Genomic DNA, 22,378 nt, shown 5'->3' on the forward strand with positions numbered 1-22,378 from the left:
ACGAAGCTTGACTGAAAGAGAATACATACCTGAAATGAAACTGCCCCATCATTATTACGAACAGAAAAGGATTTCTCTCCTGTTGCCTAAAAAAGACATTAACGACCTATTTTAGAATGAGACTGGTGGAAAAAGCATGCTAATAAAAATAAAAATTTTAAAACTCCAGAACATGCTTTTCTTAAACCCAAGCTTTCTTCAAAAGCTCACTGAAAAAGAAATTCACCATTTTTTCAAGATGTATGAAATCACCTTTCACAGAGAATGGTAATTCTTTACCCATTTCCTTTTCTCATCTACCTCTTGTCTCTTCAATACCCCATATTCACTACTGAACACCTCTCTAGTCTTAAAGCTTCCGCTAGACAACGGATGCCAACTCAGGTCACACCCTGACACAGCACCTGGGCTCTATCCCCGACTTCAAATGATCTACAAACTGCCACCAGTATGACAGACTGAAGGTAAGTAACAAAAAGAAGGAACTACTGACCCATGGAACAACATGGGCGAACCTAAAATAATTACGCTAAATGAGAGAAGACAAAAAAGAGTAGGTATTGCATAATTCATTTATAGCAGCTTCTGTAAAACTAATCTATAGTTACAGATCAGTTGTTACTTAGGGACAGGAAGGTGACAAAGGGACAGGAGAAACCTTTGGGGTGATGGACATGTTCACTCTCTTGTTGTGGTGGTCGTTTCATAGGTATACACACAAGCCAAAACTTATCCAATTGTCACTTTAAATATGTGCAGTTTATTATATATCAATTATGCTTCAATAAAGCTGTTAAAACAAAATAAAATACCGCCATTTGGATGTCCCATCACTGAAAAATCAAGATATCCCAAACCAAAACTTCCCGTTTTTCCTTCTGCTATTTCTACTTCCTACACCTCTGGGGGGGGAAAAAAAAATCTACCTCTTCTCCTACCCTCCCACCAGCCCCAAATGACCTCCCAGACTGATTGCAAAGCTCTGCTCTAGTTCAGATCCTCATCACCCTAAACCTGTATTATCACAACAGCATTCCTCCTGGTCCCTCTAGTTTCACTGTCTCCCTCTCCAAGGCTACCCTGCACGTTCCTTCAGAACTATGACCTTCCCTTAACACCTTCTGCATCACATTCCATCCTTGTCAAGAACACACGATGACTTCCTGTTTTCTGTGCATCGATGCCTTCAACTTTCCAGCCCTCTGTTAACTAAGACACCTCTCTCTGCTCCCAAATAGGTAGCTTTTACTTCCAATAGGCCAGTGCCCAGCACCTGCCATGCTCATCTCCACTTCCGGTCTTTGCTCATGATGGCCTTCACCTCCTTCGCTCTCTTCTTCCCCAATCTACCAAACTTCAAGCCCTGGTGACGCCTCTCTCCAGAGGGCTCTCCGAGAGCCCACTTCCCTCTCCTCTCACTATCTGAGCCTCTATCATGTAAGTGCTGTATAGCTCAGCACTCAGTCTTACTTTGAAATTGTTTCCGAGTGCCTAAGTTATCTCCCCAAACAGAAGGCAACCCCCTGTAGATCAGGCATGCAGATGTATGTGTGCGCACCTGTGTGTGTACATATATACATATGTATATACATTCCTATACGCACACACATACACAGACAAACATATTACACCCAGGAAAGCTGAGAGCTTAAGTCAGGTTATTTCTTACCTTTGAATCCACTGTACTTCTTTCAGACTTTCCACTGTCTAGAAGCAGAACCATTTAAGAGTTATTATTGCATGATTCAGCTCATATGTATATTACAGTATCATTTTATGAGACTCTAGCTCGTCTAATATCAAATAATTGAAACAATCAAAACGGTGAGGCCACGTGCCATCTTGTGAAATGCCATCTGCTTAGAACCCCAAACACTCCTGAGCTGTAGAAGCCGCAAATGGCAACCTGTTCTATTATAAATGCAATCTAATAAATGATAATATTCAGTACAGACGAGGGAAATCATCTCTAAATAACCTAGTGCATGTTACTGTCAGAGATACCACGTGGAATGACTTCCTTATCTTCTAAGTAATTACATTTGAAAACAGATCATTGTTTAAAATACATATATATCTAATATATGAGATTTATTTATATACATGGAAAAATAGGAAATAATATTAGCATAAAGCATATTATTTTTATTTCCACAGCAAGGAGTGTAGAAATTGCTAATGACTTCTTTCAATGAACAGAGAGGGCAGCTGTGTCTTATTTTTACTTAAGACCCTCTTCGTGAGGAAGACAGCATCTCAAATTCCCTGCAGGAAGGGAGAGAGTTTCAGAAAAAAAATAAGGAAAAGAAGATTTTCTGCCCAGGGAATGGTTATGTGAGCCTGAGGAACCTAGACGAGGAGGAGATGGTGCACATACGTGAAACTACATCATCACACAAATGTAACATTTCTGCACATCTTTTAATCTGGGTTAGAATTTTGACAAACCGAGAAAAAGACACATAAATAATACAATAAATAGTTATCTTTAAAGCACTCATATAAATTATTAGATAAACGGTTAATGAAAGGTTAATGAAAGAGGTGACAAATATAAATTGGTTAATCAACATACGGAGGAAAAGAGCAGCCTCAGTAATAAGAGTGACTTCAGGGCTTCCCTGGTAGCGCAGTGGTTGAGAATCTGCCTGCCAATGCAGGGGCCACGGGGTCGAGCCCTGGTCTGGGAGGATCCCACATGCCGCGGAGCAACTAGGCCCGTGAGCCACAACTACTGAGCCTGCGCGTCTGGGGCCTGTGCTCTGCAACAAGAGAGGCCGCAACAGTGAGAGGCCTGTGCACCGCGATGAAGAATGGCCCCCGCTTGCCACAACTAGAGAAAGCCCTCACACAGAAATGAAGACCCAACACAGCCAAAAATAAATTAATTAATTTAAAAAAAAAAGTGACTTCAAAATCAAGACTACCTTTTTGCCTTTCACTTTAGAATTTAAAAAACAAAACAAAACCAAAAACCCAGTATTGTCTAGGACATGGTGACGTGGGCACTATTCTTATATATTTCCCAATAGGAGTATAAATTCACACCACTCATGTGGAGAGGAATGAAAATATGTATCAATATTCTCAAAAGTATTCATATCCTTTGAACCAGAAATTCCAATTCTGGGAACCCATCCTAAAGAAAGTTCTACATATGAAAAAAAATCTACAAATAACAATGTCTGATGTAGCAATGTTTTAATATAATAGCATCAAGGTTGAAATATGTCTCTTTAAGGGGAAAGGCTGAGCAAATTACAGTATCCATTTAATGGGATATCTGATAAGTATGAAATAACTTAAAGTTGAGTGAACAGGGATGCTTATAAAATTATAAACGTGTATGAGTTTTAAAAATCAAATATTCTAGACTTAGGAAACAAGTTTAGAAGGAAATATAAATTACTAAAATTCTAACACAGGGAGTAAGGAGAAATGACATTTCTTCTCCCATATTTTCCACATTTTTCTTTGTTACATATTTTTATATCACCTCAAAAATAAAATAATGCTAAGATTGTATGTGTTTTTACTCAGGAACAAAACAGAATCTACAGATCAGGGCAGTGAAGAAAATGCTCGCTTCTACCTCACAGTTTACCTTGTTTTTTCTGAGTCTGGCTTCCTGCTGAAACAGCGTTAACACCAGGTTCCTGGCTCTGACCAAGGACTTTCTCATCCTTGCTGAAGATGATCTTTGGTAACTGGGTACCAGCTTCTGGTGGAGATCTTATTCGCACTCTATATTCAAACAAGACAGAAGAAAAAGAGTTCGAAGTAATGCTTATGGCCAGTAAGTGTTCTAAGTTAGGTGTTGTTTCCAGCTCTAAATCCATCATCTCATGCAGTCCCATGATATCCTATGATGCAGATCCTATTATCCGCATTTTACAGATGTTGAAATGAAAGCTCAGAAAGGTTAAAGAACCTGCCCAAGAGTAGTAAGCCAGTGAGCAGCTGGGCGAGGACCTGGGCAGTCTCACTCTAAAGCTTAAGTTCGTAGCAACCATACAATTCTGAGGTACACATTCCCCCCTAAGTATGTGCAATGTGTTCAACAAATTGGTGTACAAGGGAAAAGGAACAAGAGGTAAAAAAAAACCCAGTAAGATGTTAAAGTGAAGCCGTGGGGAGCACGCGAGGGGCAGTGAGCATTATTAGTAGCCCGCCTAATATGCATTTCCTCCCTTCTCCCTGCTTACCAGACCGCAATTTTGTTTGCCCCATCCCGCCTGAGGAGGAACCAGCAAGTTTCCATGCCTGAGTGGACACGCAACCTCAGCTGGCCCCATCACTCGTACCAAGGGGCACGTGTCTAGCACTGAACGGGGAGGAGCCTTCCTCTCTTCCCCTCAGCTGGATGCAGACAACGCACTCACTTCACTGAACACACCATGCTATTTCACACCACTCTGCCTTTGTATATCACGTTCCCTTTGCCTAAAATGCTCTTCCCTTTCTTACTCATCTGTAAAGGCTATTCATGAGAAGCGTGGTCGCACCAACACTTCTCTGAAGCTTTCCCTTCTCTTCTGCAATCCTCAGTCTCTCTGCTCTACTACTTCTCTAGTTTGCTGTGATCGTTTGTATTGCTCTTCTGTCTCCCTCATCCATCAAGAAGCTCCTCCAGGACTGGACCTCTGTCTTCCTCATCTTGTTTTTAATCTCCAGCACTCAGCAAAATATTTGGCATGTGGCAGACAATAAATGGTAACTTAACTACCAAATTCCCCCTAACTTTACTCTAGGATTGAACTGAAGGATTAGTAGAATTACTTACTCACTTCTGGAGATGTCTAGGATTAGAAGGGTGACAGAGGCAGACTGTTTCTTTAAAATACAGTAATTCACATCTTCATCCTGAGAAAGGAAGACCCAATTACACACCACCTTATTTATTCACACTAGAGTAAGAACAAAACGTTTTCAGGAACTAAGCAAATAAGTGGCCCAGACTCCATTCAAATAACACAACTGTGGGTGCTCAGAGATGCTTGCAAGTCAAAGCTGCTACCACCTCAAGAAAACAGCACTGACGGAAGCAGGGTGTTTCCACCCAGTGTCTTGGGTTCGAGTGAAGGGAGTGATCAGGTCACGCATTTGACGCTCACCAGATAAGAAGAAAATCCATCATTCTTTGTGCGGTCTAGGCTGAATCCAATCTAAGAGGAGGTAAAAACAATGGAAGTAAATAACCACATGATGCCCGGGCGCCCTTACCTTCATTACTCCAAGAGCAGAAAGGTGACTCTTTTGGTCTGGCCACCTCTTAGTTTCCTTAGCATTCATTTTGTAAGAAGGATCAGTTGTTACTAAAATTATTCAAGAATTACAACTTAACTGCTAAGAATAAAACTATCTGACGCCCGCTCACAAGTTTAATTTTCTCTACATTCTGATACTTCATATTTAAGTATGGGGTGAAGCTTTCACCTAAGCAACAGAAAAGATCTCCTGGAAAGGCACTTACAGTTGCGTCCTTGTCTGTGGCTCCTTGAGGCTCACTCACTGAAAGGCTACTGACATTCACCATCATGTACCCATTCTTGAAGAATCCAAAGGTGTTCAGATGAACCTTATGCCTCACATCATCCTAAAAGGATTTGCAGTGGTGGAATTAGTAACATGGAGAAGTTAACTTGATTAGTTAACATATTCATTTGCTTGGAAAACTATGGTTACCTAGTTCCCTGCTACCTAACCAACGTTTCTATATATTCAGTAATACAGACAGCTGTGTTCTTGCTCCAAAAGCTGAAGAAGACTCATCAGATACTCATAATATAGCAACAATTTTGCAGAAGGAAACACACAATAGATTCGATTCATTCCAGTGTATTTGTAAGGGTCCAGGGGGCAGACTCGATGGCCTGCGGAATGTGGATTCCAGGAAAGGAGGAACAGTGTTTTAGTCATCCTCCCATGCTTCCTTCAAGTACAAGGCCTGGCATCCAGTAGGCACTCAAAACATGGAGGCGGGGGGAAGAGGCCAAAGCTGCTCCAAGAATGCGCTCATTTATATAAACCTTCTGAGGCGCTTTAGTGTAAGCGGCTCCTCCCACTGCAGGACAACAGGACTATCTGAACGTTACTTGAACCTATCTCAAAATGGTGATTCCAATGTCAACTCAGTCAACAAATTTTAGGGCCAACGGAACAATGATATTAGTGAGTACTTCTAAAGTTGAGGTTCCACAAAGACGCTTCACATTGTGCAAAGTCATGAGTTCTATATTGAGAATTATTTGCCCAAATGTGCACAGTTATTAAGTAGCTCCTGAATGCAAGGCATTATGCTAAGCACTTTTCTAAAACTCGGATTTGGTTCTTCCTCAAATCCGCAGAGCCATTAATGGTAGTGTTTGTTTCTTGCTCATGTTTTAGAACTCTATCCGCTGTTTCTTTCATTTTAAATATAGCTCTCTTACAACATACTGAGGAGCTCTGAAACCCCTAATTCTGTTCTTGGTCATCTCTGCTGACTTTCCTAGCAGTTTGTTTCTTTGTATGAGGGGTAACTTTTTATTTCTAGACGTGGAGCTTCTGGACTTCAAGAGGTAGTCTAATTGCAAACACCAAACGCCTGTGATGAGAGGCTAAGGATCAGATCTTCAGCAGAAAAATCAAACTGACTCCTCCCATAGCTAAGACACGTTTTACTGCCGTTAGGAGGGCTCTATTTCCTAGCCCACTCTTTCACTCGAGGAACAGAGCTCTGGAGAGGCTGCTGTTACGAGCCGAGCAGAGGGACACAGTCCCGGCGGCCCTCCCGGCCTGGGTCTGGGGCTTTGGCTCCTGCTCTCCCTCACCGGCTGCTCAAAATCCAAGGCTCTGGGTCCAGATTTCTACGCCTTGGGGCAGCCCTGGCTTGTGTTATTTTGCCTCTGGGGTTTCAGCTCCTTCTCTCCCTCTCCCCTTTATCTGGCCGTGGGACTTTCCCTCCTCTTTCTAGGAGCCCAGCTATGCATTTGCTAGACTTCCTTCCACCTCCAGGTGGGATGGAGGAGCTTGCAGCAAACCAGCACTCCCCGGGAGAAAAAAAAAAAAGCCAGATAAGATAACTTAACTGTTATCTTCCAGAAGTCATCTGCTAGAAGACACTGGAGAGCTGCTAGACCACAAAAACCAGAAAAGCTGGGCTTCCCTGGTGGTGCAGTGGTTGAGACTCTGCCGGTTCATGCCCCGGTCTGGGAAGATCCCACATGCCACGGAGCGGCTGGGCCCGTGAGCCATGGCCGCTGAGCCTGCACGTCCGCAACAGGAGAGGCCACAACAGTGAGAGGCCCGACCTCACTGTACCGGGCGGGGAGGGTGTGTGTGTGCGGGGGGACAAAAAACCAGAAAAGCTAAAGCTCCCAGTCTTTCCTGGGACTCTACGAGAGATGAACCTCCACGGAACATGATTTGAGTGGGCATCTTCTCAGTTCTCCCGAAGGTATTACAAGGCTACTACCATCCTAGACTCACAGGACAGAAATTAATTCAGCTACATATGATGGATCACTTTGGACTTTAGGGCTTAATACTCCGGCAAAATCCATAGATGAGAAGGGCTACAGAGGGACAATGAAGGAAAATGAAAAAATTCCTGCCCCACGCAACGTGGATGGATCTCACAGACATAACACTAAGCAAAACAAGCCATATTCCCCATAGGTATAACAAATTCAAATTCAAACGTTGGGGGAAATATGCTAAAGGCAATAGAGCTCAGGATGGTGGTTGGTTATTCTTGGTAGGGAGAGACTTTCCAGTCACTTGGGGGATGCGGCCTTTAGGAGCTTCTGGAAATGCTTGGTAACATTGTTGCTGGTTGCACAAGTATTCTTACACAGTGGAAATTCATTGAGTTGTATGCTTACAATGAGTATTTTCTTTAGCATGTATATTATACTTCAATAAGTTTAAATTTTGAAAAGTATGTTTGTTCTAATTTATCACGCATTTAGATGCTGTGTAGCAAAAATGGAAGCCTGTTAATCGATTTTTATATCACATAGTCCACCACAATGTCTATTTTCTAGGTTTGGGGGGGAAAATGTTTCAATTGTAACCTTATAACAGTGATTTTTTTCTATACAAACTCTATTCCTTTATTGTTTTTTTTTTCACTTTTGTATAGCATTTCACTTGATAATACAATGCTATTAAAAACATGTTTTTGAATATTTTAAACAATCACAACAGCATCACAACTCCCTGTTTTCAGCACTTACCAAGAACTGGGTTATGTGCCAAGGGCTTTCCTATGATGTCTAATCCTTACTCAGCCCAGTGTGGTTAAAAGCAGTATCCCCATGACAAGGATGAAGACACAAGTTCAGAGATGAAACGCTACCCAAGACTATGGACACTCTAAGTGGTAAAGCTGGGATTTCAACACAGATCTGAGGTGAAAGCCATTTTCACACCACTATCCCCTAATACTGCAAAGTAATAACAATATAACATTAAATGCAGGTTGGAGTACCTAGAAGAAATGGACAAATTCCTAGAAACATATAACTTACCAAGACTCAATCTGAAGAAACAGAAAATCTGAATAAGGAGACTGAATCAGTATTCAAACAGTTAAGGAAAAATTAACACCAGTGTTTCTCAAACTCTTCCAAAAAATTGAAGAGGAGGGAACACTTCCAAACTTATTCTACAAGGCCAGAATCATCCTGATACCAAGCCTATAAGGACACTACAAGAAAAGAAAATTACAAGCCAATATCCCTGATGAACAAAGATGCAAAAATCCTCAACAAAATACTAGCAAACCAAATTCAACAGCACATTAAAAGGCTCATACACCATGATCAAGTAAAATTTATCCCTGGGATGCAAGGATGGTTCAACATACGTAAATCAATAAATGTGATACACCACATTAACAAAGTGAAGGAAAAAATCCTATGATTATCTCAGTAAATGCAGAAAAGGCATTTGACAAATACAACATCCTTTCATGATAAAGACGCTCAACAGATCAGGTATGGAAGGAATGTACCTCAGCATGATACAGGCTGTAATATGACAAGTCCACAGCTAACATCATACTCAACAGTGAAAAGGTGTAAACTTTCCCCCTAAGATCAGGAACAAGGCAAGGATGCCTACTCTCACTATTCAACACAGTACTAGAAGTTCTAGCCAGAGCAATCAGACAAGAAAGAGAAATAACAGGTATCCAAATTGGAAAGGGAAAAGTAAAATTGTCTCTGTTCAGAGATGACATGATGTTATATATAGAAAACACTAAAGACTCCTCCAAGAAACTATTAAAACTAATAAATTCATGGGACTTCCCTGGTGGTGCAGTGGTTAAGACTCCACACTTTCAATGCAGGAGGCCCGGGTTCAAACCGTGGTCAGGGAACTAGACCCCACAAGCATGCCGCAACTAAGAGTTCCCATGCCACAACTAAGGAGCCCACCAGCCGCAACTAAGACCTGGTACAACCAAATAAATAAATTAAAAAAATATTTTTTAAAACCTAATAAACAAATTCAGTAAAGTTGCAAGACAAAATCAACATACAAAAATTAGTGGCATTTCTTATACAATAACAAAATATCTGAAAGAGAAATAAAGAAAACAATTCTATTTTCAATAGCATAAAAAAAACAACAGGAACCTCCCTGGTGGTCCAGCAGATAAGACTCTGCACTCCCAATGCAGGGGGCCCAGGTCTGATCCCTGGTCAGGGAACTAGATCCCGCATGCATGCCGCAACTAAAAGTTCACATGCTGCAACTAAGAAGTCCACGCGCCACAACTAAAGATCCTGCATGCCACAACGAAGATCCCGCATGCTGCAACTAAGACTCAGTGCAGCCAAAATAAATAAATAAATATTTTTAAAACTTTGGAATAAATTTTACCAAGGAGAAGGAAGAACTATACAATGAAAACGACAAAAACACTGATGAAAGAAATTAAAGAAGACACAAATAAATGGAGAGATAAGCTGTATTCATGGATTGGAAGAATTAACATTGTTAAAATGTCCATTCTATCCGTATCATTCAGTGTAATCCCTATCAAAATTCCAGTGGCATTTTTCACAGAACTAGAACAATGCTAAATTCACATGGTACCACAAAGACCTTAAAGCAATCTTGAGTAACAAGAACAATGCTGAAGGCATCACACTGACTGATTTCAAAATGTATTACAAAGTTATAGTAATCAAAATAGTATGGTACTAGCATAAAGACATATAGACCAATGGAACAGAATATAGAGCCCAGAAATAAATCCACTGATTTATGTTCAACTGATCTTTGACAAAGGTGCCAAGGACACACAGTGGGGAAAGGATAGTCTCTTCAATAAATGGTGTTGGGAAAACTGTATATCCACATGCAGAAGAATGAAACTGGATCCTTTTCTCACACCATATACAAAAATCAGCTCAAAATGGATTAATGACTTAAATGTGAGACCTGAAACTGTAAAACTACTACAAGAAAACATAGGAAAACAGCTTCTTAACAATGGTCTGGGCAATAACTTTTTGGATAGTAACCAAAAGCACAGGCAACAAAAGAAAAATAGACAAATGTGACTGCATCAAACAAAAAACTTCTGCACAGCAAAGAAAACAATCAACAGAGTGAAGAGACAACCTACAGAATTAAGAAAAATATTTGCAAACCATGTATCTGATAAGGGGTTAGTTAATATCCAAAATATACAGGGAACTAAAACAACTCAATAGCAAGAAAACAAATATCCTGATTTAAAAATGGATAAAGGGGCTTCCCTGGTGGCACAGTGCTTAAGAATCTGCCTGCCAATGCAGGGGACACGGGTTCAAGCCCTGGCCCGAGAAGATCCCATATGCCGTGGAGCAACTAAGCCCATGCTCCACAACTACTGAGCCTGAGCTCTAGAGCCCGTGAGCCACAACTACTGAAGCCCGCGTGCCACAACCACTGAAGCCTGCATGCCACAACCACTGAAGCCTGTGCGCCTAGAGCCTGTGCTCCGCAACAAGAGAAGCCATGACAATGAGAAGCCCGCTCACTGCAACCAGAGAAAGCCCGCGCGCAGTAACAAGACACAACACAGCCAAAAATAAATAAATAATTTTTTTAAAAAAGGACAAAGGATCTGAATAGACATTTCTCAAGACATAAAAGGTGCTCAATATCACTAATCATCAGGGAAATGTAAATTAAAGCCACAATGAAATATCACCTCACACATGTTAGAATGGCTATTATCAAAAAGTCAAAGGACAAGTGTTGATGAGGGAGTGGAGACAAGGGAACTCTTGTACACTGTTGGTGGGAATGTAAATTAGAAGAGTCATTATGGAAAACAGTATGAAGGTTCCTCAAAAAATTAAAATTAGAACTCTAGGGAATTCCCTGGCAGTCCAGTGGTTAGGACTCACTGCTTTCAATGCCATGGCCCGGGTTCAATCCCTGGTCAGGGAACTAAGATCCCATAAGATGAGGGCGCGGCCAAAAAAAAAACCTCTATATGATCCAGCAATCCCACTTCTGGGAATAAATCCAAAGGAAGTAAAATCACTATCTTGAAGAGATAGCTGTAACATTATTCACAATAGCCAAGATATGGAAACAATCTGAGTAGCTGTCAGCAGATAAATGGATAAAGAAAATGTGTGTTTATGTATGGACTATTTTTCAGCCTTAAAAAAGAAGGAAACCTTGTCATCTGCAACAACACAGATGAACCTGGAAGATATTACGCTAAGTTAAATAAGCCAGACACACAAAGACAAATACTGCACAGTCTCACTTATACGTGGAACCTAAAAAAGTTGAATTCTAAGAAGCAAAGAGCGGAATGGTGGTTACCAAGGCTGGGGGTAGAGGGAAATGGAAAGATGTTGGTCAAAGGGTACAAAGTTTCAGATACGCAGGATGAGTAAATTCTGCAGATTTAATGTACAACGTGGTGACTACAGTTAACAATACTGTATACCTGGGGCTTCCCTGGTGACACAGTGGTTAAGAATCCGCCTGCCAATGCAGAGGACATGGGTTCGAGCCCTGGTCCGGGAAGATCCCACGTGCCACGGAGGAACTAAGCCCGCGAGCCACAACTACTGAGCCCATGTGCCACAATTACTGAAGTCCACACACTCTAGGGCCTGTGCTCCACAACAAGAAAAGCCACTGCAATGAGAGGCCCATGCACCACGACGAAGAGTAGCCCCCGCTCACCGCAACTAGAGAAAGCCCGCGCGCAGCAACAAAGACCCAACGCAGCCAAAATAAATAAATTTATTTATTAAAAAAAACCAATACTGTATACTTGAAATCTGCTAAGAGAGTAAATCTTAACTATTCACAAACATACAATCAATTTTTTTTTTTTTTTGCCTTACACGGGCCTCTCACTGTTGTGGCCTCTCCCGTCGCGGAGCATAGGCTCCAGACGCGCAGGCTCAGCGGCCATGGCTCACGGGCCTAGCCGCTCCGCGCCATGTGGGATCTTCCTGGACTGGGGCACGAACCCATGTCCCCTGCATCGACAGGCAGACTCTTAACCACTGCGCCACCAGGGAAGCCCATACACATACAATTTTTATTTGTCAATTATATCTCAATAAAGCTAGAAAAAATATTAAATGCAAAGAACAGAAACAAACTATATACAGTTAAGAGCTAAATTTGTTTTTAAAAATTAAAAGGTATACATATTTACAATTATTTATAAAGGATTTGAAAGAAATTCATCAAACCATGAAAAGGTTAGTACCAGTGGGATGGTGGGTAGCAATTTTTTCTTTATACTTTTCTATATTTTCTAAATTTCTAACAAAGACCGTGTGTTAATCTGTAATTACAAAAAAAAAAAATCAATCGTTATTTCTAAGTATTACCATTTGCCAGTAATAACTGCAGGACCCTCGCCTAACCTAACCTCTGACACTCCATTTTAAGCTATTATGTCACCATATCAAATAAGATACGTATGGAAGTGACTCTGTAAACTGTATTTCACTATACAAATCATAGAGACACAAACTTTGAGATTGAAAGTAAACAGGAAGGTCAAACATTCTAACCACTCATTCAACTTTGATTTAATTCAATGTAATAAACCAATATTTACAAAACACCCCTAAGGGCTGAGGCCCAAGAAGTGATAAACACTCAGTCTCAAAAAAAATCTCCAACAGCCAGGCCTAACTGTCCAAGAACAAGGAAACCTCTCCTTCTACCACAAGGAAGCCAGAGATCTGGGGGCCCTGGGATGAACATCCCGCCCACTGTAAGTGCTACAGCCAGAGTGCTACAGGCAACATCTGGGGATGGGGTGTGAGAGGGGAAGAGAGAAGCCTTAGCACTCACATCTGTCCCTCCAGATACTCTCCCAGGTAAGAGGCAGCAATGTCAGTGTCTTGGCAGAGTGACAGAGTAAAAGGAGGCAAGGCAAGGAGTTGCCAAAGTGGGGTGAAGATGACAATATCTGACACAAGCAATGAAGATTTAATTACATTTTCAAAGCCCACTCAAATCATTTCCATTAGCACTGAATGAGCAGTAAGGTTTGCCTGTTTCTCCAAGGATCACAGAGATCGCAAACATTTGACCTTGTACCCAGTACTGTGCTAGGAAGAACTCTATCACCATTCACTCTTATTACAACACTGTGAGACAGATGTTGTTATGCCCATTTTACAGATGAGGCTCAGAGTGGTAAAACTTGCTTAAAATCGTAATGTTAGTAGGTGGCAAAGCCAGTATTCTAACTCAGGTTTGTTTAAAACCCAAACCTGTGCTCTTATCCATCTCATACTTTTTACAGGGACTCCCCTGGTGGTCCAGTGGTAAAGAATCTGTCTTCCAATGCAGGAGATGCGGGTTCAATCCCTAGTCGGGGAACTAAGATCCCACATGCCACATGGTGCAGCCAAAATAGAAAATTAATACTTTTTACAACCAAATAAATGGTATATGCTTTGCTTGTTTTAAATTTTTTTTATTATAGAAAATTTCAAGCCATCAACTTGTGATCAATTTTGTTCCCTTACATTCCTCCCCATATAGGGGAGGAATAAAAAAATAACCATAAAAACAAGTTATATTCCTAATCACAGTAAACTGCTTATCAAGTTAATTAAATGAATTTGTTCACTCATGAGAAGTCAAGGCTACCAGAACATAAACAAAATACAGAACTGTTCCCAGGTACATATTTATATGGTTGATTGTAAAAACTTATATTTTTTCGTGGCCTTCCTTAGTAGATTTATATTATCTGAAGTTGGTGGAAACATAACTGGCCCACAGTTATAATCTCAAAAGTACTAGTTCAAACAAAGACATAAGCATTAGTTTGACGATGATGATGAAGCCATCTGAATTAATGTACACGTAATTTATCATAGAGGATCTCAGAAAAAAGGCAGCATCAGATCATTCTGGATTATTTCAGACTATTCTGAAAGGTTTTCTGGTAAACAAATAAATAAATTTATTTATTCATTTATGCATGCATGCTGTGCCGGGTCTTAGTTGCAGCACGCCAGATCCTAGTTGCAGCATGCATGCAGGATTTAGTTCCCCGACCAGGGATCCAACCTGGGCCCCTTGCATTGGGAGTGCAGAGTCTTATCCACTGGACCACCAAGGAAGTCCCCTGAAAGGTTTGTTCTTATTTGCAATAAACTACTTTGTAAAATTAAAACTTTAATATTATTGAAATTCTAAGCCAAAATTTTACCCAAAAAGTTTATTTAAAATGTGAAGTTTTGGGGCTTCCCTAGTGGTGCAGTGGTTAAGAATCCACCTGCCAATGCAGGGGACATGGGTTTGAGCCCTGGTCCGGGAAGATCCCACATGCTGCGGAGCAACTAAGCCCATGTGCCACAACTACTGAGCCTGCGCTCTAGAGCCCGCAAGCCACAACTACTGAGCCCGCGTGCCACAACTATTGAAGTCCATGCGCCTAGAGCCCGTGCTCTGCAACAAGAGAAGCCACCGCAACGAGAAGCCCGCGCACTGCAACTAAGAGTAGCTCCCGCTCGCCGCAACTAGAGAAAGCCCATGCACGGTAATGAAGACACAACACAGCCAAAAATAAAAATAAATTAAATTAATAAATTTATTTTTTAAAAAGTGAAATTTTGGTTCTTAATTATGGGTGCAATTTTTTTTCTCTTTTTCATGTTTTCTGTTTGCATGCAACTTTATTTTTCCCACCACAAATGCTTTACCAGCATTTAAGAACATATATACACCGAAAAGTATACTCTTACTGAAATAAGTTTTCCTAAATTTTCTGGTCTACAGAGAAGATCTGAAATTAAAGGCCAGCAGGGGGTTAATAAACATGCTGAGATCCTGAACCTCACCAACAGTTAACTTAAAATAAGATGTCACCTTTTCCCTATCAGGTTGGCATAAGCTAAGACATAATGTGTTGTGGAGTATGTGGGTAAATGAACACTCTGAACATGCTCATACTCTACTGGTGGAGTGTCAATTGATAAAACCTTTATAGAGGGCTATTTGGTACCTTTCCTAGGAATCTACTCCACAGAAATACACAAAGCTATATGACAAGAATATTCATAGCAGCTTTGTTTATAATAGCTAAAATCAAGGAATAAAAATACACTATAAATTTCCATCAACAAAAGAATGATTTTTAGAAATGGTGAGTCCCTCTTACAATGAAGTATTATTGCAGTAGTTAAACAGAAGGAAGTAGACCCATATATACACTAACATTATTTAAATGTCCACAACTAATAAATGAAAAAGTTCATTCATTTGACAAGTATTTATTGCGTACCTACGGGCACTGCTCTAGGTTTTGAGAACAAAACACTGAAAAAATGAACAAAAAGGCCTCTCTCACTGAGCTTACATTCTAGTAGAGACAGACAGATAAGAACAAATAAACAGTATGAGCCATCGTCTGCTCAACGGTGATGAGCGCGACAGAGAAACACAGCAGGGAAGGGAGAGGAGGAGGGCGTGCAGCACTGCCAGCTAAGCGAGGCTGGTCAGAGAAAGCTTTACTGGGAAGGCATCTTTGAGCAGGGACTGAGAGGAGCTGGACATCAGCCTGCAGGCGTAAAGAGGAAGGGCACTTGGGCCTCGGCATCCAGGAGTGCCACCCTCAGGTGAACCTCTGCTTTGTGGACGGAGGACTGCAAGAGGCCAGGATGGCTGGACATTGGCTTAGAAGTCATCGAAGAGCTCTGCACACACCCTGACCTGACTTAGATGTTATAAAGTGATTACACCAAAAAAAGGAAAGAAAGAAACATACGTGTGGGGAATGTGTATACGAAGACCTTAAACGTGGAAGGGACACACCAAATGGTACCAGTGGTCAACTCGGAAGAATCCAACTTAAGGGGATAGGCAACAGGAAGGACTGGACTCATAATAGAAAAGCTCTTAGGTCACCAAAAAGCAAACTTACTTGTCATATAACAAATACTATTTGACTCCTTCAAATGTTTTACGAAAGGTAATTATAACTTCTGTTGTTCTAATCTACACTTTATCCAAGCAAAAACATTTTTGGTTGTCTGTAAACTATGCCTCTCAAAATGAAGTACTGTATTCAAAAAAATCATTTTTATTTGACTTTAAGAGTGAATAGGATAGTTTTTGTAATCAAATTTAATTTTTAAAAATTACAAATGGGGAATTTCCTGGCGGTCCAGTGGATAGGACTCCGTGCTTCCACCACAGGGGGCACGGGTTAGATCCCTGGTCAGGGAACTAAGATTCCACATGCTGTGGCCAAAAAAAAAAAAAAAAAAGACAACTATATTAGGGAAAAAAGAATCAAAGCTCTCCCCTGCCCCCGAGTCACTACTATTTCACCACCTTGTGAAAACTATTCAGAATTTGGAGATTTCCCTCTAATCTCTGTTTTATTTTAATATCATTTATTTTCAATTATAAAACTTGCACATGCTCACAGAAAATGTAATTGAAAAAGTACAGAAAAGTAGCTGCAACCTTACCACTCAGGTATAAACTAATAATAATAGGTTGGTGTTTTCCTTTTACATGTAAGAATATTTAAAACACATTTTTTCAGTCATTGTAGCTTTTCAGTGGTACTAACCAAACAAAACAGAAAGGTACAGAGCCATAATTCATAATCTTGCTGCTTGGTGGCATCTATAACAAGATCAGCCACGTACTAAGCACTCACAAGCCCACCACCCAGGTGCAAAGAATTTCTATTTTTATAAACATTGGCAACCATACTTTTTCCAGTAGTAAGCGCTCATTCTAGAAAATCTGGAACACAGACACACATTCATTTCCTCATTCAACATACTCTTCCTGAATCCTTATCTGTGTCAGGCCCTGCGCAATCAATGGTCAGCGAGACAAGTGAGCCCTTGCCCTCAGAAGACTCACAATACCCCTCGCTGTAGAACAGTAAAAGGAATAGCGACAAATATACAACTCCCCACTCCCCACAATTACCAAATGTCTGCATTGTAGTTGCTTCAGAGCCACAGGAAGGGAGGGCGGGAAGGAGGAAAAGAACAGAACTTCATTGACAAGGTTAAGCGGCTTTGTACCTCTATTGAATCCTATTCCCCTCCACCATCGCTTCCCAAGCTCATAAATTGGTTAAGTGCGCTTCTATTTTTCACTGGACGTATCCATAACCATAAACATCATATAGCATTGCTATGTTTTTAAAATTTGGATAAACTGTGTCATGATGTATGTGTATGCCTGGCAACTTGCATTTTCAGATAACACTGTATTCTTTGAGCACCTAACTGTGTTGATACACTGAATATGCTCTAGTTCCTCACTCTGTCTGCTTGTGTTCCATCATTATGTACATCACAGTATATCCATTTCCCCAAAGCATTACTTGTGCATTCAGGTTAATTCCCAATCTTCTGCTGTGACAGTGCTGTTATGAACATTCCCTGTACATATCTTATGCACTATGTGTGTGGGGACTGAGGGTATATATATCTAGATGGCACATTTTCAATTTTACTAGAAATTGCCAAATGGATCCCCAAAGTATATGAACGTTTCCTTACATCCTTACTGAAACTCGATGTCATAAAACATTTCATTTTTCCCAGTTTGGGGGAAAATCAAGGCTGATGTTGACTGAATTTGCATTTCCTGGTACTTCATGAGTTTGAGCACCTCATCTAGGTTTATCAGCCATTTGGGTTTTTTCCTCTGTGAAATGCTTTTTTTAAAATATCATATGTCCGGGCTTACCTGGTGGCACAGTGGTTAAGAATCCGCCTGCTAATGCAGGGGACAAGGGTTCGAGCCCTGGTCTGGGGAGATCCCACATGCAACTAAGCCCATGTGCCACAACTACTGAGCCTGCGCTCTAGAGCCTGCGAGCCACAACTACTGAGCCCACGTGCCACAACTACTGAAGCCCGCGTGCCTAGAGCCTGTGCTCTGCAACAAGAGGAGCCACCGCAATGAGAAGCCCGCGCACCACAATGAAGAGTAGCCCCCACTCTGATTTTTCACAAGTTTAAATCCATTTATGACCAATGGAAATTTGAACCTGATTTGGTATTTCATGATATTAAAGATTAACTTTTTTCTTTGTTATAATGGCATTGTAGTTATGTTTTTGAAAGAGTCCCTGTTTCTTATAGGTACATACTATTTATGGATCAAACAACATGATGACTTTGATTCACTCTAAAATAACACAGGAAGTACTAATGCTGGCACAATATGTGGAAAGGAGAGCCCTCACAGTTTCTGGTGGGACTGGAAAATGGTACAGTCACTTTGAAAGTGCTTTGGCAGTTTCTTTAGAAGTTAAATACATATCTTCCATATGACCCAGCAATTCTACTCCACTCCTAGCTATCACCCCGCAAAATGAAAACATATGTCCCCACAAAGACCTGCATGTGAATGTCTGCAGCAATATTATTCACAATAGCCAAAAAAGGAAACCCAAATGTCCATCACTGGTGAATGGCTGAGCATAAGGTGGTATATGCATACAATGGAATAATAGCCAGCCATTGAAAGGAATGAATTACTAATACACAGTACAACATGTATGAACCTCAACGACATAAATAAAAGAAGCCACACACAAAAGATCACATACTGTGTGATTCCATTTACATGAAATATCCAGAAAGGGCAAATCTACGGAGACAGAAAGTAGATTAGTGGTTCTCTGGGGCTGGAGGTGGGAATAGGAGTTAACTGCAAACCAACACAAGGGATCTTACAGAGATGATGGAAATGTTCTATGGCTGAACAGTGGTGATAGATGCACAACTCAGTAAATTTACTAACAAATCACTGAACTGAACACTTAAAATGGGTGAATTTTAATGTATATAAACTATGCCTCAATAAAGTTGTTTCAAAAAGTTAAGGAATCTAAAGAAAGAACAAAAGAGAAGAAATTTGAGAAGACTGAGAAAACCAGAAGAATGATGGAAAATGTAGCATGTGATGAGAAAACTGAATAAAAAATGAAAAGACTTGTTTCTAATTAAAAAATAAAGAATGCAAGTGAGAAGTGATTTGTGTGGGGAAGGGGCAGAATTAGCCACTGGTTAATGGTTACTGAGGCTGGGTGACAGCTACATGGGAGTTCACTATACTATTCTATTTGGTGTATGGTTGAAATTCTCCTATTTCTCTCAGTCTCAAGCAAAAGAAGATAATCTAATGTTGCTGCTCTGACAGGCTCTCTTCAGGTGATTTCCATTTCCTTGGGCAAAACACCATACTGTTTAAGAGAAAAGGAGCAACTACAGTACTGACTATGGAAAGGGCACCACAGTACTTGAGAAACAATTACAAAGATGAAAAATATTCATTAATTTAGCACAATATGGAGAAATCAATCACCAGAATTACACCAACTCGGGTTGCTTCTACCACTGAGGATAGTATACTTTTTCCTCTATACCATTATGGTCAGTATTTATTTACCTACTGATGCTGGCCATCCAACACTTTAATTTTAGAAATGCCCAAAGCCAAGAGACATGATCCAGTGTGTCCTAGTATTAGCTTTGTCTCTAATTTATAAACTACATAAGCTCAGTTGCATGACTTCATCTAAGACTCATGATCCCAAACTATAAAGTGAAAGAATTTTAGGAGTTCATCTCTTGGAGTCGTAAACCTGGGGACTAGGGCCTATGGATAAGTTTCCGCAGGATTATAAAAGCCCTAGAAATTCCAAGAAAGTTTTGCCTACATTTCTACCTGCATTTTCTGGGGAGAGATTCAATACCTTTCAGCAGATTCTCAAAAGGAGCCAAGACTCACTTGGCTTCCTGCGGTTGAGAACCATTTTAATCAGGATACATTTTATTTACGAACAACTGGTAGCCAAGGTATGGAGTATGGGTCTGGCCAGGTTTTTAAATCCAGATTCTGTACTCTTTAAACTGTACATTCACAAAATACAATGCTTTGTTAAGGTACTGTTTTAACAAGGCAAACTTTCTACAATCCCACACTTCTAAGAAAATTGTATATTATGAAAACAATGCACAAGGCTTTGAGTCATAACGATTTAGTTTTCTACTTTCCAGATACATTAACCTGCTGAATCGCCTGGAGGCATGTTTTGAGTTATAAAGCAAGGTCCAAGGGATCATTCTAGGCCTATCATAAATCCCTTTCCTAGGCAGACAATGACAGGAGCGAGAGATAAAAAGGCAGGCCCTCTAATTAGAAACATATTTTAAATGTTGGGTCTAAATTTCCGGTCACGTATTTCAAGCGAGATTTGAAATTCCTCCTGCAGATTCCCGCTTTGATCAGTCCAGAGTGCGCCCGAAGCCGAACCGGGAAATTGAGGCAAAGGTTCTGCCAAGTACAAGGGCATGGACAAGTGGAGACCGCGGACAAGCGAAGTGGGGCATGAAAGTTGGAGGTGAGAAGGGAGGAGGAAAAGCAGGTTGCTGTCGGCAAGGAAGCTAGGGAAACCAGCAGGGACTGCAAGCGCGGCCTCCGGAGTCCTTCGGGGTTACGCCGCAGTTCAGCCCCTTCCCCTCTCTCAGCTCGAATCTTCCTGCCCTTTCCAGACAGACAGGGGACTCCCGCCATCCCCAGAGTTCCCAACAGACCCTTCTCGGAGAGAGGCCGCGCCCGGGAAAAAGGGCGGGAACCCAAACACTCACAGACAATCCCCCCCTCCTCTGGGCCAAAGTTGCCCCCAGCTCCCGGGAGCGGCCGCGGCCTCCGGCCCCCGGCCCGCTCCTACCCGGCCCCGGTCGGCCTTACCTTGAGCGCCAGGTGGTGGACGCGGCCCAGGCCAGGCTCGACCAGCAGCTGCAGCAGCCCCAGTAGTGGGAACAGCCGAAGGCCGGCGGTCAGCCGAGGACTGCGGGAGCCCGAAGAGCCGACGGGCGCCGGGGCGGCCATATTTGTTCCAGCATCACCAGCCGCTTCCTCTCCCGCCCACTTCCGGGGGTTAAAGGGCGGCGGCCGCCGGAAGGGCCTGGAAGGTGGGGTCAGGGGCTCCGCGGCCAGCGGCGCGGGGACTGTGGCTTCTTTCTTGGAGTGTGGGGCCCGGGAAGTCGCCGAGAGGCCTAAGCTGGCTACTTCGAGGCCGTTCAGTTGGCTTCCACTGTGAGGACTTTAGGTTTAGCCAGAAGAGGTGGCGCCTCCAGTGGGGACCCTGTGGCGGTTGCCATGGCAGCAGTCGCTGGGCAGGACCAGCCCGGTCGTCGCCTCAGCCCGGCGGAGCTTGGAAAGCGACCTTGGGCCTGCGCGACTCGGCCCACCGAGTCACCCCGCTTTCCAAAGGGTGGGGGTACCGCCAGGGTGCCTGGCCGTTGATGGGACTGATTTCCCGAGCAGCGTTGACTCGGTGGAAAATGCCAAGTTCGTGGCTTGTCTTTTAGTCCTTTGGTTTTTTTCAGGCTCTTCACACTGAAATTTTTGACGAAGTGGTTGTAGTGATAGGAATTTATTGAGCCCTTATCAGGCACTTCGTTAGACCTTTTGTGTGCATTTTTGCATTTAATCCTTGGAACAATCTGATGAGATAGGAGGTAGGTATAAGCATTATCCCCCTTTACCGGTAAGCAAACTGAAGCTCTAAGAAATCAAGTCATTTGTTCCAGGTTGAACTGGGAATCACGTGGAAACTACTAAATACTGTGTTATATTGCTTCATGCTAGTTTATCCGACCACTAGAGTATGAATCTTTTAATTCTGTGTGGAAACTTCCTTTGCCTCTTATCTTTGGAATTTGTAGGGAGACCTTTTTTTATTATTATTTTTTAAATTTATGTAAGGAGATCTTTAAGGGAAGGAATCCTTCAACTCACTATTTTTTATCAAGGAGTTGTAGAGGAACGTGCTTATTAAAATTGCCAATAGACTAGCTAGGTTTATTTAGTTTTTAGTTTTTTGAGTTTTTTTTCA

The 22,378-nt window shown here is 41.6% G+C and overlaps 1 protein-coding gene across 7 annotated transcripts in view; it reads right to left on the bottom strand.

The window, feature by feature from the left end:
* Positions 1 to 21,381, bottom strand: part of LOC132523277 (neuronal calcium sensor 1) — a 162,658-nt gene extending 141,277 nt beyond the window's left edge. For all 7 annotated transcript variants that reach the window (XR_009541459.1, XM_060154069.1, XM_060154071.1 and 4 more), the window contains exons 1-7: positions 21,229 to 21,381; positions 5,474 to 5,596; positions 5,115 to 5,165; positions 4,784 to 4,863; positions 3,605 to 3,744; positions 1,670 to 1,707; positions 30 to 86 (exon numbers count right to left, since the gene is read on the bottom strand). Coding sequence is in view for 6 of the 7 variants with exons in the window: in XM_060154069.1 (XP_060010052.1) it covers positions 30 to 86; positions 1,670 to 1,707; positions 3,605 to 3,744; positions 4,784 to 4,863; positions 5,115 to 5,165; positions 5,474 to 5,596; positions 21,229 to 21,369 (630 nt within the window). In the remaining variant the exon portion in view is untranslated. The remainder of the gene's footprint in view (positions 1 to 29; positions 87 to 1,669; positions 1,708 to 3,604; positions 3,745 to 4,783; positions 4,864 to 5,114; positions 5,166 to 5,473; positions 5,597 to 21,228) is intronic.
* Positions 21,382 to 22,378: the final 997 nt, after the last annotated feature.

This window comes from Lagenorhynchus albirostris, chromosome 7, assembly GCF_949774975.1.
Source record: "Lagenorhynchus albirostris chromosome 7, mLagAlb1.1, whole genome shotgun sequence".
Lineage (NCBI taxonomy): Eukaryota > Metazoa > Chordata > Mammalia > Artiodactyla > Delphinidae > Lagenorhynchus > Lagenorhynchus albirostris.